Source organism: Diorhabda sublineata, chromosome Y (genome assembly GCF_026230105.1).
Source record: "Diorhabda sublineata isolate icDioSubl1.1 chromosome Y, icDioSubl1.1, whole genome shotgun sequence".
Lineage (NCBI taxonomy): Eukaryota > Metazoa > Arthropoda > Insecta > Coleoptera > Chrysomelidae > Diorhabda > Diorhabda sublineata.
This window is the reverse complement of record NC_079486.1, coordinates 7,889,961-7,913,701: the sequence shown is the minus strand read 5'-3', so window position 1 is coordinate 7,913,701 and position 23,741 is coordinate 7,889,961. Positions and strand designations below refer to the sequence as shown.

General features: G+C 33.5%; 3 protein-coding genes across 3 annotated transcripts; all 3 read right to left on the bottom strand.

The window, feature by feature from the left end:
* Positions 1-11,440: 11,440 nt before the first annotated feature.
* Positions 11,441-12,420, bottom strand: LOC130451958 (proteasome subunit beta type-5-like). The gene is made up of 4 exons (XM_056791315.1): positions 12,289-12,420; positions 12,037-12,235; positions 11,791-11,984; positions 11,441-11,737 (listed from the first exon to the last, which is right to left on the bottom strand). The coding sequence occupies exons 1-4, from the start codon at positions 12,418-12,420 to the stop codon at positions 11,441-11,443; spliced, it is 822 nt and encodes a 273-aa protein (XP_056647293.1).
* A 3,528-nt stretch (positions 12,421-15,948) lies between these two features.
* On the bottom strand, positions 15,949-17,553 carry LOC130451945 (uncharacterized). The gene is made up of 2 exons (XM_056791301.1): positions 16,933-17,553; positions 15,949-16,872 (listed from the first exon to the last, which is right to left on the bottom strand). The coding sequence occupies exons 1-2, from the start codon at positions 17,551-17,553 to the stop codon at positions 15,949-15,951; spliced, it is 1,545 nt and encodes a 514-aa protein (XP_056647279.1).
* Positions 17,554-17,629: 76 nt separating this feature from the next.
* On the bottom strand, positions 17,630-20,021 carry LOC130451944 (uncharacterized). Its single transcript, XM_056791300.1, has 3 exons — positions 19,611-20,021; positions 18,929-19,464; positions 17,630-18,881 (listed from the first exon to the last, which is right to left on the bottom strand). Exons 1-3 carry the CDS (start codon positions 20,019-20,021, stop codon positions 17,630-17,632), a joined length of 2,199 nt encoding a protein of 732 aa, XP_056647278.1.
* Between the last annotated feature and the right edge of the window lie 3,720 nt (positions 20,022-23,741).

Sequence of the window (23,741 nt, the reverse complement as noted above, 5' to 3'; positions counted from 1 at the left end):
ACAAAGAAAAAGAATTCTTAAAGTCAAACTCAATAACGAAAACATCAATTTCTGGTGAGAAAAATAGACAAGCTACATTTGCATCTTATCGCCTATTCATATTGATAGCTAAAAAAGGAACAGAACACTCTGTAGGTTAGAAACTGAAGTTTCATTCACTGAGAAGGAAGCAAAAAAATCGGTCAAATTCACTGTTACAGTTTAAATAAAACAAACTTTTCACTTCAACTTGATAAAAGTACTGAAGTTGCTGGCCATGCTAATCTATTAGCCTTTGTTTTTTGTTTTCACATTACTTTCATCTTGTTTTTGACTTAAATTGACTAATAATTATAATAAATAAGCATATCCTCATTAAAAACCTATATGTTTGTCTCGTGAAGGCACGAAACGTCGTATCGAAGATTTGTTGGTACATGTATATAGTAAATTTGTATTCAAATAAAACTAGTATTTGATATTATTTCTTTCAAACATTCATTCTATGCTAGATAAAACAAAAACATAAATGAATACAGTTACATAGCAATGTTGCCTAGCTTATATTTTTTCATAAACATTCTCGCCAAAATTATTTTCTTGATCTTTGTTTAGATCAATGTGGGAAATATTGTCCATTAACCAAATTTAGTGAGAACTAGAGCCACATTCTTATTGGTTTTTAATATTATTACGATGTATAAATAAATATTTTTGAAACGTAACATGCATCCAGATAATAAACAAATAAATTGTAAAATTTGACAACATTGAGGTTTACTGTAAGTTGACTTCAGTTATATTCAAACATGCCAGCTGCGTTTTTATTCGTCCAAGGTCAAAGTAAACCAAAGTTTCAAACAAAGGAACTTCGGAATTCATTATAATATTAGAAACGGAATTGGTATCTAGTTGGAAAACTTACTTATGTTTAAGTTTTATACGTGAAGATTAAGTGAATGTAGTTTATGTAATGAAGTAAATATTGACTGAAAATGTATAAATTTTTAAAATTTTGATTCTTATAGTAGGTATGTACAATTATTTTTCACATTTTCTACACCTTTAAATAAGTAATTTGATAAAAATACTCACGTACACATCACAATGTTTTATGTTGCTGAATATGATTTAAACAAGCTAAATGCTTTTAAGGTGTTGGCAAGTGTTTGAATATCTCTTTTAATAACAAGTATAGGCACTAGACCAATACTGGAAGTAGTTTACAAATAATTTATTTTTAGGTAAAGGAGCGTGATTTCTCATTTACCAAAATGGCCTCTAATAAAAAAGAATTGTATGTACTCTAACATATTTACTAATTTCGCTATGGTAGCTTGATCTGAACTGGGCCTGGAAATTTGTATTGTAACGTCTGTGAATGTCAAGTTACAAAAAAAGAATTAGATTATTGAAGTAGCAACAAGAGAACCGCATCTACCCGGCTTTGAAGATTTTTGCAGTGATTCTATCATTTAGGAAATATTTTTGGAAATTTGATAAAACAATCCCCAACAACACATTTTTTTAAAATATTTTCCTGTATATAATGATTGATATAATAGGAGCGTTTGGATGGATTCACATGGGGACCTTTAGTAGTTTTGGAGTACCTACCTTATGGAATTGCAAGATAAAGATCATTCAAATGAACTGTGGTATCTCTGCACATTAAATAAATGATAGAAAAGATCCTCGTATTGTTCTGACACATCTTACTTTTTTTATTCAAATTTCTGAGGTAAGAAAATAAAATATTGAGTAATTTTTGATTGGTTTGATTTAAAGAGACTCCACCCCAATTGTGAAGAAGAAGTAACTTGTAGTTTACAATGAATTGATGAAAAATGTTGCCAGTGAGTTGATATTTGTCTAAATATTAATATTTTTCTAATAAAGTTACTCTTAATCAAAATAATTAGTAGTTGCTCATCAATATTTGATATTAAATCATATATTTTGTTAAGTATTTTAGGTGACTTCCTTTGAAAATCTCAAACTAGTCTGAAAAAAATAACTTTAGCAATGTCATGTTTCCATCATTATTTCAAATTATTGTCTTACCAGTTTTTGAATAAAAACTTTCAAGTCACTTACCATTTCATCACTTTGTACAAATTCAACACTATATCTGCCAATGAAACTGAATGAGTAATGAAGAATTTTCCTGAAAAGTCCTGTATGGATATGACTTGGTTGAGTGTAAATTTAGCTTAGCGAATACATTGTAATGCAACTTAATGGTTTATTGCACTCCATGTCAAAGGTATTTTAGAGTTGTTGAATATTGAAGAAACATGTTTGTTTGAATTGGGTGAGGTAATGCCATTTCTACTGCCATACATACCCACACACTTTTGTTTTATTTTTTTAGCTTCTCAACAACCAGTTGAAAGTATATTGTTATCAAGTCATTCTAATGGAAGCAAAAACGTTGAGAGAACGAAAAGGGAACAGTATTCTTTTCAAAACAAGTCCTAAACATCAAAATGTAGGCTTACAGCTGTCCTATGGAAGGTATCTATTTTATATTAATTATATGTATAAAGAATTTTGAGGGGACCATATTTCTAAATGTTTTCGCACATTTGTTCTTAGCTTTTCAACTCTCTGTCATCATTTACTGTTACGAGATATATAGAATAATTGTAGATTAGGAAAATTTTGAATATGCCTCTTTCTGTTACTCCTTTTAATTTTGTTGGTACATGTCTTCTTTTTCCCTCGATGTATTTCCTATAGATTATCTTCTAATGCAGAAGATCAAAATTCATTATTTTCATTACTAAAGTGGAGTTTATCACTCCACTCTATCATAATCCTTTTTTTTTTTTCGTGTTTAAAATTCATCAGATTGATTCCTTATCATATATAGCTGTCATACAACTCCTGATCTCATTTTTTACATTGCTGACTTGCTGTACTATTATGACAAAAACTTTTTGTAAATTACTGACATCCAACCCAATTTTACTTAGAAAATTGTTGATTTGTTAAACAAGATATTTTCTAAAACGACTCATTTCTTCATTAATTCACTTCATTTTCTTCAATTTTCCTGATTTTCATGTCTCTTCTTATTTTAACTTATGCAAGAAGTTATAACTTCACAACTTTCACAGTATGTATTATATCTTAAATATTCATATTATTACAATTCATGCGTTTAAAAAAAAGTAAAGGTGGTAGGAAGCTTTTGTTTTTTTATAAACATCGCTAGAGTGTAGATTTTCTAATGATATATAATTTTTTTCGATATCTTTTTGCTAACCAGAGTTGTAATTGGACCATTTCGACGAAATTCCAAGTTGCATAATTTGCGAAATTTATCAGTGTAAAGGTGGAAACAATGTAACAGCTGTTCCTCTTTATTTATCGAGAACAGATATTAATACATATTTCCATAATGTAGGTACTACAGATGAATTTCTTCTAAATTTTAATGATTTATTTAATATACTTAAATCTCGTAATAGATTGGCAAAATAAATATTTTAAAAACCACTTAGCTCAAGAACAAATTATTATTTTCAAAATTACCTTAAATCACATATTTCGAAATATTTGTAGTAATGTGAAGAGCCATGATGAGGAAAATGATGCTGAAAAGAAGTAAGAATGCTTATCGTTTGAAACGTAAATGAGCATGATTTCTTTCTGGACTTGAATGGTACAATCATACATAATTTCGAATTGTATAAGTATGAAGAAGAATGGGAAAATGGAGCCGTAGATACCTTCAATAATAATCTCAAATCTAAATGGATATAATTATAGAATAAACAGTTGTTTGGATTGCATAGTGACAAATTGAGAAGTGTCAAATAAGCATAAGAAAACGAATGCCAATATCTGACTGGCGGGAGGCGCTAGTGTCTATAGAATTGAATTTAATTTGGTATCTGGCCAGCAGGGTGCGCTAGTGTCTATGGAACCGTGTTTAGTTTGGCGTCTGGCCGGCAGGGGCTCTATTGTTTATGGAATCGTAATTAATTTGGCGTTTGACCGGCAGGAGGCGCTTGTGTCTATGGAACCTTGTTTAGTTTGGCGTCTATGGAACCGTATTTTGTTTGGTGTCTAATTGGCGGGGGGCCAATAGTTTAACTTGCGGCCGCTAAGTACTTTCAGTTCGACTATACCTCGCTAGATGGCGCTAGTTCATGTTTTAGTTTATCGTTTGGCCGGCAGGGGGCGGTAGTGTCTATAGAATCGTTTTTAATTTGCCGTTTGGCCAGCGGGAGGCGCTACTGTCTGTGGAATCTTGTTTAGTTTATCGTTTGGCCGGCAGAAGGTGCTAGTGTCTGTATGTTTGAATGGAATCGTGTTTAATTTGGCGTTTGGCCGGCGGAAGGCGCTTGTGTCTATGGAACCGTGTTTAGTTTGGCGTTTGGCCGGCAGAGGTTACTGGTGTCTACAGAATCGTATTTAATTTTGCGTTTTGCTAGCGAGAGGCGCTTTTGTTTATGGAACCGTGCCGCCGTAGTTTGGCGATTTGTTGAAATAGATTTATATGTCTATAGAATCGTGTTTAATTTGACTTTTGGCTAGCGGGAGGAGCCAGTGTGTATGGCAACTTGTTTAGTTTGGCGTCTATGGAACCGTATTTTGTTTGGTGTCTAATTGGCGGGGGGCGCTAGTGTGTATAGAAATTAAACACAAAGAGAATTTTTATTTAGTTTAACTTGCGGCCGCTAAGTACTTTCAGTTCGACTATACCTCGCTAGATGGCGCTAGTTCATGTTTTAGTTTATCGTTTGGCCGGCAGGGGGCGGTAGTGTGTATAGAATCGGGTTTAGTTTGACGTCCGGCCGGCAGAGGGCGCTAGTGTCTATAGAATCGGGTCTAGTTTGGCGTCTGACCGGCAGGAGGAGCTGGTGTGTATAGAAATCAAACACAAATAGTATTTTTATCAAGATCAACTTGCAGCCGCTAGGTACTTCCAGTTTGACTATTCCTCGCCAGATGGCGTAAGTTCGTGTTTGGTTAGTTTGGCGATTGGTCAATAGAATCTTGTTTGATTTGACGTTTGGCTAGCGGAAGGCGCTAATGTCAATGGAATCTTGTTTAGTTTGGCGTTTGGCCCATTGGGGGCGCTACTGTCTATGGAATCGTGTTTAATTTGGCGTTTGACCGGCAGGAGGCGCCAGTGTCTAAAGAATCGTTTTTAATTTGCCGTTTGGCCAGCGGGAGGCGCTACTGTCTGTGGAATCTTGTTTAGTTTATCGTTTGGCCGGCAGAAGGTGCTAGTGTCTGTATGTTTGAATGGAATCGCGTTTAATTTGGCGTTTGGCCGGCGGAAGGCGCTTGTGTCTATGGAACCGTGTTTAGTTTGGCGTTTGGCCGGCATAGGTTACTGGTGTCTACAGAATCGTATTTAATTTTGCGTTTTGCTAGCGAGAGGCTTTACTGTCTATGGAATCTTGTTCAGTCTGTCGTTTGGCTGGCAGAGGGTGCTAGTGTCTGTAGAATCGTGTTTAGTTTGGCATCTGGCCAGTAGGGGGCGCTAGTGTCCATAGAATAGTGTTTTAGCTTGGCGATTGGTCGATAGAGATAGATAGTGTCTATAGAATCGTGTTTAATTTGGCATTTGGATATCGGGAGGCGCTAGTGTCTATGGAATCTTGTTTAGCTGGGCGTCTAACCGGCAGCGGGCGCTTGTGTCTATGGAATCGTGTTTAATTTGGCGTTTGTCTGGCGGCAGGGGCTTGGGTCTATGAAACCGTGTATAGTTTGGCGTCTGGCTGGCGGGAGGCGCTAGTGTCTATAGAATCGTTTTTAATTTGGCATCTGGCCGGCAAGGGGCGCTAGTGTCTTTGGAATCGTGTTTAGTTTGGCGTTTGGCCGGCAGGGAGAGCTACTGTCTATGAAACCGTGTTTAGTTTGGCGTCTGGCCGGCTGGGGGCGCTAGTGTGTATATAAATTAAACACAAATAGAATTTTTATTTAGTTCAACTTGCGGCCGCTAAGTTTTGTTAAGACTGGTATAAGGGTCCTATTTACCCTTTCCACTTCTCCATTACCTCGTGGGACTTCACAAGTTGTTAACACATGTTTAATATTTTCTTCTCGACAATATGATTCGAATTTTTCAGAACGGAACGCGGATCCTGTCAGATATTATACTTGACGGGTACGTTTAAAATATTTTTTATTTTTTATTAAGAACCTGATATATTTCTTACCTGCTTGCATAAGCTAATTACCAATGATATTTTAACAAAACTATAATTATTATATTTGTTGCGGATAGAGTTCAATATTTTATTTCTATGAACAAAAATGTTTTATTTTCAATTATTTTATTATTCTCATTGATATTTTTATATGACTATAACTATTATATTAGTTGCTAATGAAGTTCAATATTTTATTTTTATGAACCGAAATATTTTTTTTATTATTCTATTTTTATTGATCTAATTATATTGCTATAATTTTTATATTAGTTACGGATAAAATTCAATATTTTATTTTAATCAACCAAAATGTTTTTTTTTATACTATTTCATTATTGTTACATGATTCTACTTTTTTTCATATTAGAATATATGCATTATCTAAACCAAATAAATAGCTAAATAATTTAACGAGATTCTGTTTTGTTAATCGTTTAATTATTTTATTTATTTTAATACTACTAATTTCATTATCACGGTGCATTATTTAAAGCATTACTATACAGTTATTTTCAAATCAGCGCGTAAAATTCAAGCGAATACCCTCTATAATCAGCGCCACCTATTTACCCATCAAAAATTTTTTTTTGAAATTGAAATTTTTGAAAAAGAATGTGGAATTAATACGAGAATTAGCATATTTACAGAGAATGTTGTTTTCAGGAAAAAAGTTATGTTAAATTTGGAGTTATTAAACCGGGTACTTCTTGGCAGTGTTTAGACTCAACATCTGAAAGGTATTTATTGTCTGATGGAAAAATGTTGTTAATGCATACTTATTGCTGATTTTGTAATAAACATCAGTCTGAAAGATATGCTTCATCCAATTTTCATAAATTTAATTATTTTACTCATCTGAAACTTTCAAGTGCTTCTGAAAGTGTGAATAACTCTTTTAACCAAACCGAAGAATGTTCTTATAATGTCATTGTTATTTAGGTTCCAAAAAAACAGGAAACTTTGCAGGAAATCTCAGCAGTTCTGTTTTCAATACACCCTAGAGGCCAAAAAAAATATGAGTATTCTGAAAAATACAGTGGCTCTTCAAAGAAAAAATATTAAGTAAATTCCTCAAAATCTCTGGTATCAGTTTTAAAAGAAAAATCTTTAATTATTGAAAATGCCGAAAAAACCTTGTTGGTAAGTTCTTTGAGTAACAATTTTCTCATAAATAATAGATTTTCTATAAACCGATTATCAAGAAATGTATTTTAATAACTATTTTGCTTCATTTTGAAAAGAATGCTGAAAGCAAGAAGTAAAGGATTCTCGAGTTAAGGATATTTTGCTGTAATATTAAGTTATGCATTGCTAAAGCAAAGAAGCTTTAAATGCTATAAAACCAAAAGAATTTTGTGATAGGGAAATGATTTGGGATGAAATTGCAATAATAAGACGAATTGAATGAAGGAAAAAAATTTACAGGATATGTCGACATTGGAACAAATGTTAAAACTGATGAATTACCAGAAGCAAGGGACCTGTTGGGTAATTCTTTTTACAAGGACTTTGTGGTAGTGAAAAGGCTAATTTAATAAGAGAATGCGTCGAATTTATTCATGAAAGTAGGGACAGATTTTTCAAATTTAAATTCATTAAAAACATTTTTTAACCATCCCATCACCCAAGAAAAGCCTTTTACATTTCCCGATACCTGTCATATGGTTTAATTAGTTAGTAATTGCTTAGCTGCTTAAATCAAATTATACTCGGTAATATTTTAAATTAAAGAAGAATCGATCGACGATAAAGAAAAGGAGCTGATGATATTTAATAAATATAACGCGGGTAGCATCGTCTGGGCGAATATCGAAGGTTATCCATGGTGGCTGGCTATGGTGGAAGATGATCCAGATATCGAACATTATTTTTGCTTGAAAGATTCCTTAGAACCGGTGAGTCTATTTCTCTTGGTCACTTTCATTAGATTAGTGTTGTACCATTTTTTTATTTCATGTCCCGATCATCTAGAAGCGGATACAAAAGCTGTATTTTTTGCTCGTCAAATGGAAGAAGAGTCTACTGTCACCATCAGAACCTCTGATACAGATATCGTGGTTATTATGTTAGCCATCATGGAAGATATGAAATCGTCTGTAAAAGTCGGGATTGATCTCGGAGTAGGGAATGCACGCCGATATATCGACATTTCCGCTCTTTTTACGAAATTGGGTCCATTTGTATCAAAAGCACTACTAGCTCTACATGCTCTAACGTGATGGGATTACAGCCCAGCTTTTTACAGACGAGGTAAAAAAGGCCTCTACAGATTCTAATGGGATCTGTAAATATACAAGAAGTATTTGGAAACTTGGCCTCTGAAGCATATAATATTAAGGTATTATCTTCCACCGTGGAATCGTTCATCTGCCATTTGTACAGGTTTAAAAAACTAGCTGACGTTTATATCGCTGGGGTGGAAGTATTTAATAAAACGTACAAAGTAAATGATACGTCTCAACCCTTTTCACTGAATGCGAAATGAATGAATTACTTGTAATTTGCCATCATGTCGATCGGAGCAGCAACATTTATTGCGAACGAAATATATTGCTTGTATGTGGAGAAACGCTCACAATCGTATTCCTACGGAAATGTCACCACTAGAATATGGATGGAGAAATGTGGATGGAAAATTGGAGCCAACTTGGTTTCTAGGAAACCAACTTCCTGAGGCGTATGAAGACATCGTTAAAACACCTGACATTTTAGGAGATACTTTAGATTCAGGTACGTTCTCTTTTCCATATTATACTATCACATCATAAATATAACATTATAATGTATCATAACCATTTTTAGTTACAGAATCACGAGATGACGAGGACGTCCTGGAAGTTGAAGTGGAAACAAACTTCAAAGATGAGTCTAAATGAAATGAAGACTAAAATATGTATTTCAAATTTCAATGTTTTGTAATTTATTATAAATTGTAATGATCTATTTTTAATTTTATATTAATAAATTATCCAATTTCTGCACGTAAATGCGGATATATTATTTCTAAATTTCCATCAAAATGGTCAGACTAGCGATATCCCTCCATATAATTGTCAGATTATTATTCAGGAGGACTATGACATCAACTTGACCCTCCTGCATAAAAATCTGACACGCTGGAGTATGTCAAGGTCACCTTTTTTACATATACAAAAATATATTATGAGTTTGTGTCATCATTTTTTTCAACCGCTCGTTACGGCCAGCCCCCTTGAATTAATCGTCAGATTAATATCTAATAGTTACCAGAAACATAATACATGGTAGAGGTACATTAAAGGATGCAAGGATTCTCCCTATATAATTTTCTGACTCTCTCGAGTCACTTCAAAAATCCCTATTATACCATTAAGTTGAAATTTATAGGGTAGGTGAGGTTAGTTAATTGTTAATGGCGTTTATTTTTATAGATGTTCATTAGCCACTCATGTCTATCATATAGACATATAAACGTGTTAATTTCCGTGAGATAACGAATCTAAAAATCAAATATCTCTTAAATTTAGATCAATACTTAAGCAGGTATCAATTAATCCGTAACATTAGGTGCTAATTAAATACTTGTGGGAAATTTAGGCTGATGACCTTATAAAAGCTGATATTACGAATATTAATACCTAAATGCAAGAAGAGTTTTTTCAACTACAAATTATCTTTTTTAGTGCTTGCTTCTTGGTTGTTCAACATAGAGTCTTGCAAAAATAAAATTAAAAAGATATCCAACGACGCATTTTTAGTCTAACGAATCTTTATTATTTTTTCTAAACTTTATAATCCTACATGAATCGATTATAAATACCTTAATACACGTTTTAAATGATTAAAGACCTTATCTTTAGCTTGATTTTGAAACCTACTGTAAAAATTAACAGCAAAACATACTCGTACATCCAATCTGGTTCCCAACATCAAGCATGTTAATAAAGCCACAACCATTTGTTTATTTAAAATTTCCAATAAGCTTGTGCCATTTATAAAATATATAAAATTTTATTTCACACAAATTCTCTACTTTACACAAACAGCAGCTTTCCATCATTATTTATTGTTTTAACAATTTCAAATAATATTTTCCTATCTGACATTTCCAGTTTTTTAACACTTGGTACATATAAAACATTTACATTAGTATAACTTATTTTTTCAATTCCTAAATTACTAATTGCTACTATATTTCGGACTGCTATGGCTAACAAAAATCATTATTTTTAGCAACAGCAATATGTATGAGTTTTTTTTATTATTATAAATCTTGAAAAGAAAATCCTTTGTGGTTACCCATATGGGTTTAACACACCAACGCAATGCAAAACAACATAAGAAGGATGGAGCTAAATCATCTCTGAGTTCCTAAAGTATCTTGAAGTGCCCTTTGCCCGTTAGTGTCTTATTAGCTGCCACTCATTCTATTTTGAGATATTGATATTTATAGTGATCTAGTAAGAACCATTTTAATGAATTTTAACGAAGTTTTAGCCAGCTATATTATGAGCGGTTGCTTATTGGGAACGTGGTAATGAAACACCAAAGTGGATTTTCAGTGGTTTTGATTTTTAATTCTTGTAAAATTTTTAAATATCATTTACAATAATTATTACAATTCAGAACCACCGATAATCTTAATCTAATTATTCCCCAGACGATGAATACATAAGTATTCGAAAGCTCGGAAAATGTATTAAAGTTATTTCCCGTGGAGATTAAACATATTTTCCGAACTTGTGAATCGTCTGGGACTGAAATTATGGTCAAATACAAGAAATATATATAAATGTTTAATAATAATTTTTTTACTTACAATAATTAATTAAGAGTAGTTTTTAATTGCCTAGATGTTGTAGTGAGCGATGTTCAATAATGATTGGTTAATTTATGGATAACATTAAGTTGAAATTTATGGGGTAGGTGAGGTTAGTTGGTTGTTAATGGCGTTTATTTTTATAGATGTTCATTAGCCACTCATGTCTATCATGAAGAACTCAATATGCATTATTAATCTACCAAGGTTTTGACAACTGAAAAAAATTACAAAAAAGTCTATTTCTTGAAACTACATATATTGCCCCAAATGATGAGTTCATCAATATAGACATGTAAATCATCTTAGTGTCATTTATACATAGCTATAACAAATTCTATAAGAGGTTTAATTTTAGAAACAACATATATTGCCCAAAAGGATCAATGCATTAATAAGAAAACTGACTTAAATAACCTTAGTGTATTTTATTTGAAACATTTTTCAAATACAAATTACATAAAATTAGATCAAGCACTTATAAAATTTATTCATCCCTTTCTTTGATATACTTGTAATGTAAGTCACTGCAGTCATTATTATCAATATGAACCCAACCTGTTTCTCTCATATGGTAAACCCTTACTATACCACCAGAGTATGCATCTCTATGAGTAGCATGATAAATTGATCTTCGAGCTAAAGCATGAGCTTCTTCATCTGTCAAATCCCACTTATAAACTGAATCCAATACACCGAAAGCATAAATTGAACCAGAGCAAATGCTAAATACTTTTCCTGCTGTTCGAAGGCCTTCTGAATCTACATAATAGAGTTGAGGGCCCTGAAAAACTCATTTCCATAAATGTACCTTTGTAAGAAAGATCATTTTCATACCTTTGTATCCCAACCAGCTAACATCATTCCCATAGACAATCCCATTCCCTTATAATTGTAGACCATATTTGCCAATAATTTGGAAACAGCAGCTACAGATATACGTTCTCTATTCCTAAGTTCATATATTCTGCATTGTTTTGCAAGAACCCTATCCCAATATACACAGTCTGCTGCACCCCCAGCTAATGTTCCTAGAAAAATACAAAAATAATGTGATTTATGATTTTTGAGTACTACAATTACCTAATAAAAAATCATTTATCTCAACAAACTTCTTCATAGTTTGGGAGCCAATAAATTGTCCTCCTGTAGCTCTGGAGTCTACTGCAAGAACTACTCCTCCTTCATACTTGAATCCCAAGGTAGTTGTACCATGATCAAAATTCATTTTCAATTCACGTCCCGTTTCATTTTCCGTGAGTATCGTAAAACTATTTGCAGGCTAAAATTAAATAATGCTGGATATAATCTAAATATTATTCAAATGGCTCTTACATCACTTAACGGTGGTACTTGCAAACTCATGTTACAGTTGAAATTGGTAAAAAATTGGTGCAAATCATTTTTATACAAGGAATTTTCAAAGGTAATGTTATCCGATAAACCACAAATTTCGGTTAGACTCATTTTTAATATAATATTCCTAAAATCACTATCTAAAGAAGTATTAGTTCTTGGTTAAAACTAGTGATTGGAATGAACAAAAATTGAACAGCTGTCAATATCAAATATCAACTCTTGGTTTATTAACACCACGTTATAGCAGACAAACAGCTTCAATTTTCGACTAACTTTACTGAATCATGAATTATATAGAACAAATTTGAAAGATATGTTATAAATTTTTTTTATTATTAGGGTAACGTTTAGAAGATAATGAATTATTTAAAAAGTACCTAGTAACTAAGCAACTATCTATATAACTTGGCATTTATCTTTCAATTAGGTTCGATTATGAAATTGTTTCGTAACGCCACACGTGGGTTTGTGAGACCTATGTGGGAAATTTTATAAGTGTGTTGGTGAGACTGTGTCATCTGTTCACATCTCGCTGTCATGTAAATTCAATCTTGTATGCTAGTGAAAGGCACATTCTACCGTTTAACTAAATTTGAAACATCAAATAATATAATATAGGGTTAATATATCTCCTCTGTAGAAAGGTCAAAATTTATCAAATTTATTAACTTTTGTCTGTGCAGATGGACAAGCAAATATTTTGGACTACGAACCCAAACTTTTCCTCCGATATACAGAGACTGCTCTCACAGGAAAGTGAGAATGAAGAGGATCAAGACCCTTGTGACAGTGGAGAAGAGAATTCTTCAGTCCAGTTAACAAGTGAACCTGCTGAGGTCATACTACGAGATTCCCCACGTCCAGGTACGAGTACTCAAACTGATCCAGGTCTTTCTCATGAACATCTAAGCCATTCTTTTTTGGAGTCTGAAGATGATTCAGATTTCTCACCAAATCTTAGTTAGTTAGAAGGCGCGAGTGACTGTAACGAATCTGATTCCACTCGAGCTCAAGTGGTTCCTCCAGCATGTCATTCCAAGCATCCCAAGAGTGGAAAGAAATGGACTTAAAAAGAACCTAGAAGGGTGGGAAGGCCACCATTTTATAATGTTGTGGAATGTAAGCTACCAGGGTTTACTCAATATGCATCGAGAAAGTTGAGAAATTCTCCATCAGAGATCGATGTTTGGTGTCTGTCATTCGATTCAAACATGATGGAAGATATTAGAAAATTTACTAATCTACATTATCAGCAAACAAGGAACATAATTGGAGTGGCAAAAATTAGAAATTATTAAAACGGAAAATGAACTGCGTACATTTCTTGGAGTTTTGCTGTTTACATCAATTTACAAATCGAATAAAGAAGATACAAAATCTTTATTTGGCACTAGTTGAAAAGCAAGAAAACAGTTTCTCATAGCCTCAGCTATTTCTGAAATATTTCATAAATTCCTGAAAAACAGTCGACTTGTTTATAAAGTTAGTGATCGATGTACCATCGATGAAATATTGCTTTCGTTTCGAGGGTGTGTTAAGTTAAATATTAAATTAAATATATACATGCCCAAGTTTTTGTTTTTGATAGTTTTTAAAAGAAAGATAAATTTTGACGTTTCGACTTTTCTTTAATTTTTTATCAAAATATGATATTGAAACTGACAATTTTCTTATTTATAGTGATCTATAGATCACCTTCATCATTTATATCAAAATAAGGATAAATCAACTTAGAACTTTGTTCCCATAAGAAAAATTAATTAGTTTTTGTAAGAAAATAAGATCCATAGAAACCTGCATCGTCTGCTATACAAACTTTGAGCCCATTCTCAAAGATGGCGCCAATATTTAATTTACAATATAGTTCCAAGCGACAGTCAACGTAATTATTAAGAATAATAGGGTTCCAAGCGACAACCAAGTAATCGTTTATGTGTTAAGTTCAAAGTCTGTGCCTGTTGGTGCCTGTTTTACGCGATATAATATGTCACGTACTTCAGAAGAAGGGTTTTTTGAAGACTTTTCAAGCTCTGGATCAGAATATGTGCCAGACTATGAAGTTAAAAAACGGTTTGTTTATGAATCTATATATTTAGAGATTTTTAACCTCAATGTTTTTAGAAACTTATTGCAGTCAAGCAACAGCAGCTTGGAGAGCGAATATTTAGAGCATGAAGAATCTCTTTCTAACCTAAAACCAAATGGTGTAGCAGGAGTAAGAAGGTACAATAGTTTTTGACAAAAATAAAATTTTAGAAAAAAAACTTCCTTATGTTTAATGTTTGTAAATTATTCCGGAGATTGGGAGGCCTCTGGTTGGATATCTTGATTGAAAATGTTTTAAAGTGGACTGTATACAATGTGAGAAGCACACAATAAAACGATTTGTTTCGATTTTCACTTTATTGTACAAAATGCGCTCTCGGCCTCGTGGCTCCTTGATGATTTTATGTCTGTCTTCTTCGGCGCAAGCCCGGTTACTCTAGGTAGGCGCATGTGCCAAGTTCAGTAGCGCACTCAACATAATTTAAATATATACATTAAATGGTTAAACATACCGGCCTCCAAAGGCTCGACTTTCAAACGAAAAATAATAAGTAAAATTATGAAATTTATATGTGTTTTCAAATAACTTAAAAATAAAATGTCAAAATAAATGTCAATCACTAAGAAACATTTTTTAAACGTCTATGGGTAGGACGCAAATTTCTGACACCGCCCTCTTCATGATTCCATTCTTCGTACGGAGATTTACATTTGCTCCAGTGTATGATACGTTGATAGCCTGTTAACTGGTATTTGCTGAACGTTTGATTGAGGTATGGCCTTCAACACGTCGCCAATTAAAAAGTGACTGGGAGTTAAAGGACAAAGGTCGTTGGGATCATCGGTTAATGGGATGAGAGGTCTAGAATTAAGAGTGGCCTCCATCTGAATGCATAGGGTGGTGAAATCTTCCAAAGACGAGCAGTTTTGACCTACCACTCTTTTTAGATGATATTTGGCCGATTTCACAGCCGATTCCCACAAACCAACCATATGCGGGCTGTTCGTAGGGTTAAAATGCCACCGAATTACTTGTGTGTCACAATATGTAGAAAATGAATTGTCTTGTTCTAATGTTTTTAGGAACAATCGCAAATCATTGTTTGCTCCAACGAAACATCCCCCATTGTCAGAATATATATCACTGCATAGACCGCACCGTGAAACAAATCTTTTGAGGGCGTTTAGAAACGAGTTTACAGTTAAATCAGTTGATACCTCTAAATGCACAGCCTCGGTAGTCATGCAAATAAAAATACACAAATATGCCTTTATACATTTTCTATTTCTGTGCTTAACTTCCTTGACCGAAAATGGCCCCGCGTAATCGACGCCACTGCTTAAAAACGGTCTAGCTTGTGCGAAGCGTTTCCCATTTTTTCATTGTAAGAGCGAGGCTTTACTCGAAAGCAAGTTATACATTGATGCAAAATCTTTTTGACAATTTGTTTACCCCGCAATGGCCAAAAGTTGTTTCTGAAAGAGGCCAAAGTTGCTTGAGCACCAGCGTGTAATAATAATGTATGCTCTCTTTCGATTAGGAGGCGCGTGACGTGACCATTATGAGGTAGGACGTAAGGGAATTTTTTATCAAATGAAAAGTTTGAATTGACAATTCTCCCCCCTAACCGCCATAAATGGGTTTAAAGTTAACAATTTTGAATGAACGTTTAGCAGTTTATTTTTAATTAAACATTTTATTTCTTCCGCAAAATACACTGATTGCGTTGCCCTTATAATACTTTGTTTTGTCAGTTTTAATTCGTGCACTGTGAGTTTTGTACCGTATATTCTATCATGTTTTGCACGTAATGTGTTACCTTTAAATCGTAAAATCCACGCTATGACTCTGTTTAATTTGTCGAAATTAGAATATCTCTCGAATATCGTACTATCAGCTATAATTACATTGTGTGTTAACGCGGAATTTTTTACCTCTGGTAATTCATTGAGTGGTAAAAAATTATTATTCGTGACCGGTTGATTAGTATTGCTTAGAAAGAATGGCCCGTTCCACCACATGTCGCATTCCAGCAGCTGACTGGGTAGTGATCCCCTCGAGATGATGTCAGCCGCGTTTTGTTCGGATTTTACATGTTGCCAATTTTCGATTTTGGATTTTCTTTGCATGTCCGCTACGCGGTTTGCTACAAATGTTTTTAAAAGTGCGGGTTCCGTATTTAACCACGATAAAACGATGGTCGAATCGGTATAATAAAAAATGTTAGATATACGACAAGTAAAAGCCTCCATGAGCTTAGCTGTCAGATTCGTTGCTAATAAAGCTGCGTTTAGCTCCAAGCGTGGCAACGTGACAACCTTTAAAGGTGATACTCTTGATTTAGCACAAATTAAACGTACAGAGCATTGTCCGGAGTTATCTACAGTTCGTAGGTATGAACACGCACCATACGCGATAGTAGATGCATCGCTGAAAGTGTGAATTTCAATAACATTGGCTTTGGGAACTGTTATTTGTCTAGGAATTTTAATTGTAGCCAAAATAGGTAATTCCTTTTGTAAATGAATAAACTCTGAAATTATTGGTGAAGGAGCAATTTGATCTCAATCTACTTTGTGCTGCCAAAGTTTTTGCATGATAACTTTGGCTTTAACAATTACTGGACCGACCAAGCCCAATGAATCGAATAACTGAGCAATTACGGAGAGTATTCCGCGTTTTGTGAAATTGTTATTTTCAATTTGTATTGAATCTGTGCTGATATGTAGCGTGTCTGATTGAGAGTTCCAGACAAGCCCTAAAGCTTTTGATTGGTCATCGGTTGATAGATAATGATCTGGTAGATCTGAAATGTTGTTAATATCGTTGAAAATGTTCGGTTTGTTAGTATTCCACTTCCGAAGAGGAAAGGATCCACTTTCTAAAATGTTGGTGATGTTTTGCCTCAAAATTTGTGCATTTTCAATGGTGTCTGTACCAGTGATGTCATCAACATAAAAATCGCGAGTTATTACTTGTGATGCTACTGGGTACTTTTTACTGTTTTCTAAAGCGAGTTGGTGCAAGCATCGTATAGCAATGAATGAAGCTGGAGCTGTGCCGTATGTTACGGTGTTTAATGTGTAGACTTCTAGAGGCAGGTTTGGATCAGAACGCCACATAATTCGCTGTAAATCACACTGCTCTTCTACAATTTCCACCTGCCGGTACATCTTCTCTATGTCCGCTACCATTGCTACATTGTGTTGTGAAAAACGAATGATGATAGCAAAAAGATCTTCCTGTATTAAAGGACCCACCATGAGCGTATCATTCAATGAAATACCGTTTCCTGTTTTGGCGGATGCACCACCACTCGTAGTTTAGTGGTTGCCTATCCTTCACGACACCATGATGTGGTAGGTAAAAAACTCCCTTTCCATCCACTTCCGTTGCCCACGTCGGCACCTTGGTCATGTGCCCGAGTTTGTCATATTCCCTCATGAACTCCGAATATTGTTGACGTATGACTGTGTCATTGATCAGTTTACTTTCTAATTTGTGAAACCTTTTAATCGCATTCATCTTCGAATTCCCCAAATCGCCTACACCTTCGCGAACTGGCAACGTTGCACGAAATCTGCCAGTTTCGGTCCGCTGAATTGTTTTTAGGAAATGTTCTTCGCATTGTTTTTCTTCGATCGTCCGTTTGGTTTTGTTATCGTCTTGGTATTCCTCGATTTTCCAAAATTTCTCAATTGCGTTTTCAAGCGTAGTTGTGATTAAATTACATGATATGGTAATACTACTGTTATTTTGAATTGAACAATTTTGATATATGGGTCCCGATATGACCCATCCAAATAATGTTTTCTGAAGTATCGGTTTACCGTCGCCGAGCTTAAATTGCCCATCCGCTAAAATATCCCAAAAGACATCTGCGCCTAAGAGAATATCCAGTTTGGCGGATTTATCGAATTCAGGATCCGCAAGAGTAATGTGTTTCGGTATATTTAAATGTTGACAATCGATTTTGAAGTTTGGAATATTACCCGCTATTTGGTTTATAACTAAAAATGTAGCATTTTGTTGAAAAGAATTGTTTTCTCTTGAAATTATATCAATATTTAATTGCTCTGTGATATTAGTAGTAACCTGATTAACACCGATCACTGGTAAGTTTATTTTGGTACCGATATTTAATTTTCGCGCAAGGTCAGAGGTTATTAGATTTGATTGAGAACCCGAGTCTAACAATGCACGTGCTTTGGTTAAATTGCCTGATTTGTCTTTGAGGAATACAGCCGCTGTACTAAGAAGAACATTTTGTTTTTTATTATTTAGATGATGTGTGATTGATGAGAGTTGGATAGTTTCTCGAGGTGCGGCTGTGTTTTGTTTATTTTCAATTGCCAAATGTGTGTTTGTGGCTAATGAAGGATTGCTGTGATTTTGTGTTTGAATGTTGTCATGTTTAGCTAGTTGGTTTTGTGTATCATGATGTTGAATATTGTCTCGATGAATTAGTGTGTTATGTTTCTTTTGACAAACCTTGCAGGTTCCACGAGTGCAAGAATCTGACCTATGATCACCTCTGAGACAATTAAAGCATAATTTTAGTTTAATTACCTCGTTTTGTCGCGTTGAACTTGGTAACTTAAGGAATTTTTTATATTTTGTATACTGTTATTTGCATTTTTGTGCGTGTGATTATAATAGTTAGATTTTAACATGGTTTGCTGATTATCAGTTTTTTCTTTGCTTTCTAAATATTCACAACGATTTACTAAAAAGTCGAGAAATTCTGACAATGGTGGAGGTTCTCTTTTATTTTGTAAATGTAAATGTTCATGCCAACGTTCCCTAGTGCGTGCGTCTAGTTTAATTTTTAATAGTTGAATTAATAGGCGATCCCACGAATCAGTTGGTTCACCTAGAGCTTTTAGTGAAGTAATTAGTTGTTTGAATGTGTCAATTAAATTTCTTAAAAACGGAGGTGATTCCTTAGTAATTACTGGCATGTTAAATAATTCTTCTACATGTTTGTCTATAATAATTTTTTTGTTTTCAAATCGTTCTCGCAATATACGTAAAGCTACTAAATAATTCTCATCTGTCAACTCAAGTTGCTGAATTAATTTTTCTTCCTCACCCCTAAGTCGGCCCTGTAAATAATACAACTTTTTTACTTGAGATAACCGCTGATTCTGGTCAACTAATGCCTGAAATCTTTGAATGAAAAATACCCATTTTTTTTATCGCCATCAAAGATAGGTAAGTCAATTGGTGGCAGTGTAATTTTTGAATTTACAGTAACACTATTGTTGAACAAATTATTTTGACTAGCTACATTATGACTAGCTGTTATTCTGGCTTGTATGTTGCTGTGAAACTCTACAATTTTATTTTTAGCGCTGGCTTGTGCTTTGAAGAAGCTGTTTTCGAATGTTTCACGATATTCTGAATTAGTTGTACACTTTTCTAGCGATTCTATTCGTGACTGAACTTGTTCGAAATGGTTGAAAATACTCGATACGTGGTCTAGACGTGATTCTAATTCTAATAAATCGGATTCGTTGGCTCGTTTAATGAAATTTATAAACCTACTCAGCTTTTCGATAACTACATCACGTTGCTCTTTTAACTCTAGCAAAATATCGGATTTGTCCGATTTCGATTGATCTACTTTTGACACATTTACTTCATTTTCTCCTGCTAACATTGTGATGTTTTGTGAGAACCGGCTAAATGAAATGAACTAGTTTGCAGTAAAATACTTATAGAGATTCAGAATGAAATAATATCGATTTTAACGATTTGAAATCCCTATGCATGCAGATGATAAAATGGAACAAACTTACGGTTTGGAAGAATAAATGATTTGCACTACACTTTTCAGCCTGTGATTGTCTGATTGTTGTAAGTACTGTCTTGAATTGTTGAATCAGCGTGAACTGTTGCCGCTGCTTTTACACTAAATCCGGCTCGAAGGACCAAAATGGTTGGATATCTTGATTGAAAATGTTTTAAAGTGGACTGTATACAATGTGAGAAGCACACAATAAAACGATTTGTTTCGATTTTCACTTTATTGTACAAAATGCTTTGTGAGCCTGAGCAAAAAGCGCTGTTGGCCTCGTGGCTCCTTGATGATATTATGTTTGTCTTTTTCGGCGCAAGCCCGGTTACTCTAGGTAGGCGCATGTGCCAAGTTCAGTAGCGCACTCAACATAATTTAAATATATACATTAAATGGTTAAACAGCCTCAAACTCAGTAAATAAGAATGTTCCAATACCAGAGGATTATGGCTCGATAGTCAAGTATGGAATATATAATATCAAGTATAGAATAATTCATAATTTTATTAGGTTATTCATTCAAATTCAGTTTTGAGTCTTGTCATGTTTTTAATTTTAGTTTCATGGAGTAATAATACTTAATTAATAGTACTAACAAATATTGCTAGTCAACGAGCATGCTTTCTCCGAAGTTATAAAAAAAATGATGATAGTGTATTTACAATATAGTAAAATATATTTTCCTATGACCACATATGAAAATGATAGATTGCATACTCATTTTTTCCTGAGAAAGTAGCTTATTTCACACATATACTAAAAAATAATACATACATATATTCAAATGCTTCTTTTTCTTATGTTATAAGTGGTCTCGAACGATAGAGGGAATACGCGATACAATATGAATCTGGCTGGGTGCCGAAAAGCAAAATGCAAAATTTAAGAAGACTGAAGAAAAAGACAATATGATTTTTTAAGGTTATACTAGTGTTTACAATGAAAATGGAAAGTTTGTTGTAATTTGTGTTCAAATACATACTAGTCTCTGCAAGGTAATTAAGCGTTAAAATTAAGTGTTATTACTATTACCGTGTAATGTATAAAGTAGTTGAATGAATATATATTCTCCATAATGAAGGAAAACATTTTTTTGATTTTACTAACAAGTTAAAAGTTTAAAAATTAAATACATCCATAGATAATCCTGCAACTAATAGATTGAGGAGTGCTAATAATAATGAATGCTATTAGTAACAGTAGCACATTAAACAAAGAAGCTGCAAATAGAAACATTGAACATAGTGTTTAACAAAATGCTCAACAACATACTGACACTGCACAACCCAAAAACAATGTAAGTTTGTTTACAGCAACAAGAGGCAATGAACATATATGTTAGCGATACCAGGAATGCTGCAACATTACAAAATCCTCTGCAATTCAGTAATTGTTATAATAACTACTTTACATTTAACTTTTATAACGTCTCAAAAAAATTGAAACAAAATCCTCAATAATTATTTAGTTCTTCTTAGGTATCTAATATAGTTACAAAAAATTCATTGTTCTAATGGTTCTTTTTCTGTTCTTAGTTATAAAATATTTCATAACCATTCTTTTCGTTTTTGTCGTATCTATTATCACAAAATAACAAATATTTTGTAGAATTTTTCAACTTTTCAGCACCCATGTGTATATACTTTTCAACATACGTGTGATATTGTTTAAATAACTTTCTTATTTTAAAAATAAGTTTTTTTGAAGAATCTTTCACGTGATCGCACTCTTTACTTTAGATAGATATAAAAAAATTAATAATAAAGTGTTACTCCAGCCGAGACAATTAGCAATTCATGTTACAATTAATTGGCGCAACAGGCATGGGAGGTTGAGGCTAGTGTATAGTAAAAGATGAGGAGCATAACCTGGCAGTTTTATGAACATGTTGAATAAATACACGTGGTGTAATAAGATCAATTTAGTTTTATTTAAAAGCGCTCGGATATCATACATGAAATACAAACAATTGATAAAGTTAAATTTGTTTTTAATTTTCGATTCGTTAAAATATTTAAAATAATAGTCGTAACGATTATTTCTAAAGAATTGACAATAATTTCGATTTGATAAATATGAGACCTCTCTTTTTATGTTAGGTTGAGAGTAATACTTGTAAATTAAAACTTTTTAATCACACTAACCTTATTTTTAAGGTCGCTGAAAACTCAGATTCAGACGTTGCATCAAGAGCTTGAGCTCAATTTACCCAACACGGGAGAACATTATTTTACAATCGCATAAACTTTAATTCGATTTGAGAAGAAAATCACGTTTAAAAAAGAAGATTCTGATTATGCAAATATCAATTACTTTCTCTTACCTATGTATTCGGCCGTAGTTAACATGAAGATACTATTTTATCAATTTGGAATAGTTAATCAAGCGAAATTGGAATTAACTAATGACGATATTAACATGTTAAAGATGTAGATGAACACTCTTATAGAAGATGAAGATAGAGCAGTTCAATACATTAATAAAGTATTTGTTGACCAATACTATTTAGAATATGAGACCTGTTTTCCTGATACAGTGTTCAATTCTATGGGAGTGGTGCGTCAGTATTGCGCGCTTAACGGTTTTGAATATATTGATTATTGGCGATCAATTTTAAAAGAACCACACATTTTTCTCGGCTTACGCCGCTTTTAGCTAGAGGGATGATGCCTATTGAAGTATGTTGTCCATTGCAACCGAAATTAATCAACGGTAGAAGAAATAAAATGATAGGAATCGCTGTAGCTATTTTCAGATCATCTAGGATTATTCCGAAAATTCAAGGGATGGTTATCCACTACGAAAATGGTGATTCGATGAATTTAGGAGAGGCATCTTCCGAAACAATTCCGATAGATTTCAAAGGAGCTTATTTGAAAAAATTGACAGTATGGGGATGTAATGGATTAGATATGTTTGAATTTTTGTTTACAGATGGTCGTAGAGCATCCTGTGGATCTAATGTGGATTCAGCAAATGTGAATAACATTTTTGAATTAGATTATCATCATATTGCTGGAATTATTATCAACAATGATGCCACCGACTTAAAAGGACAATCCGCCAGCATATCTGTATCATATCAGTTAACCCCAGAAGAATGATCCGAGGATTTTTTTCTTCATTATTATCAAGCTTTATATATTTTCAATCGATAATAAAATGTATCAATCTATCAAATTTTCGATTATTTTTACAATCCTTCATTCCAATATAATCAATTTCAAATATATAAATACCCGTTTCAGTCCTCTGTTCTTTCTCTTCAGTTATTTCCACTCTCTTTAAAACCAATGTTACCTTAACACATACTTCTATTTTTTTAGCACTCGGGAATCTTTGTTTCTTTGGAGGTTTTTGCTTTAAAAATGTTATTTGAGAACGCCATTATTTTGCTACTTGATTTTTTAGCGCTTTCGTTCATGAGTATATAACTGTCAGTGCAGCTACTAAAAACAAACCTCTAGATAGTCGAAGAACTCATTCGTTCTTTGCCGTTGCACTTCCATATATTTATTTTCGCCATTCTTCCTAAAGCCAAATCTTTTTGATTCCTGTACCAATCGATTATAGACTTTTCCC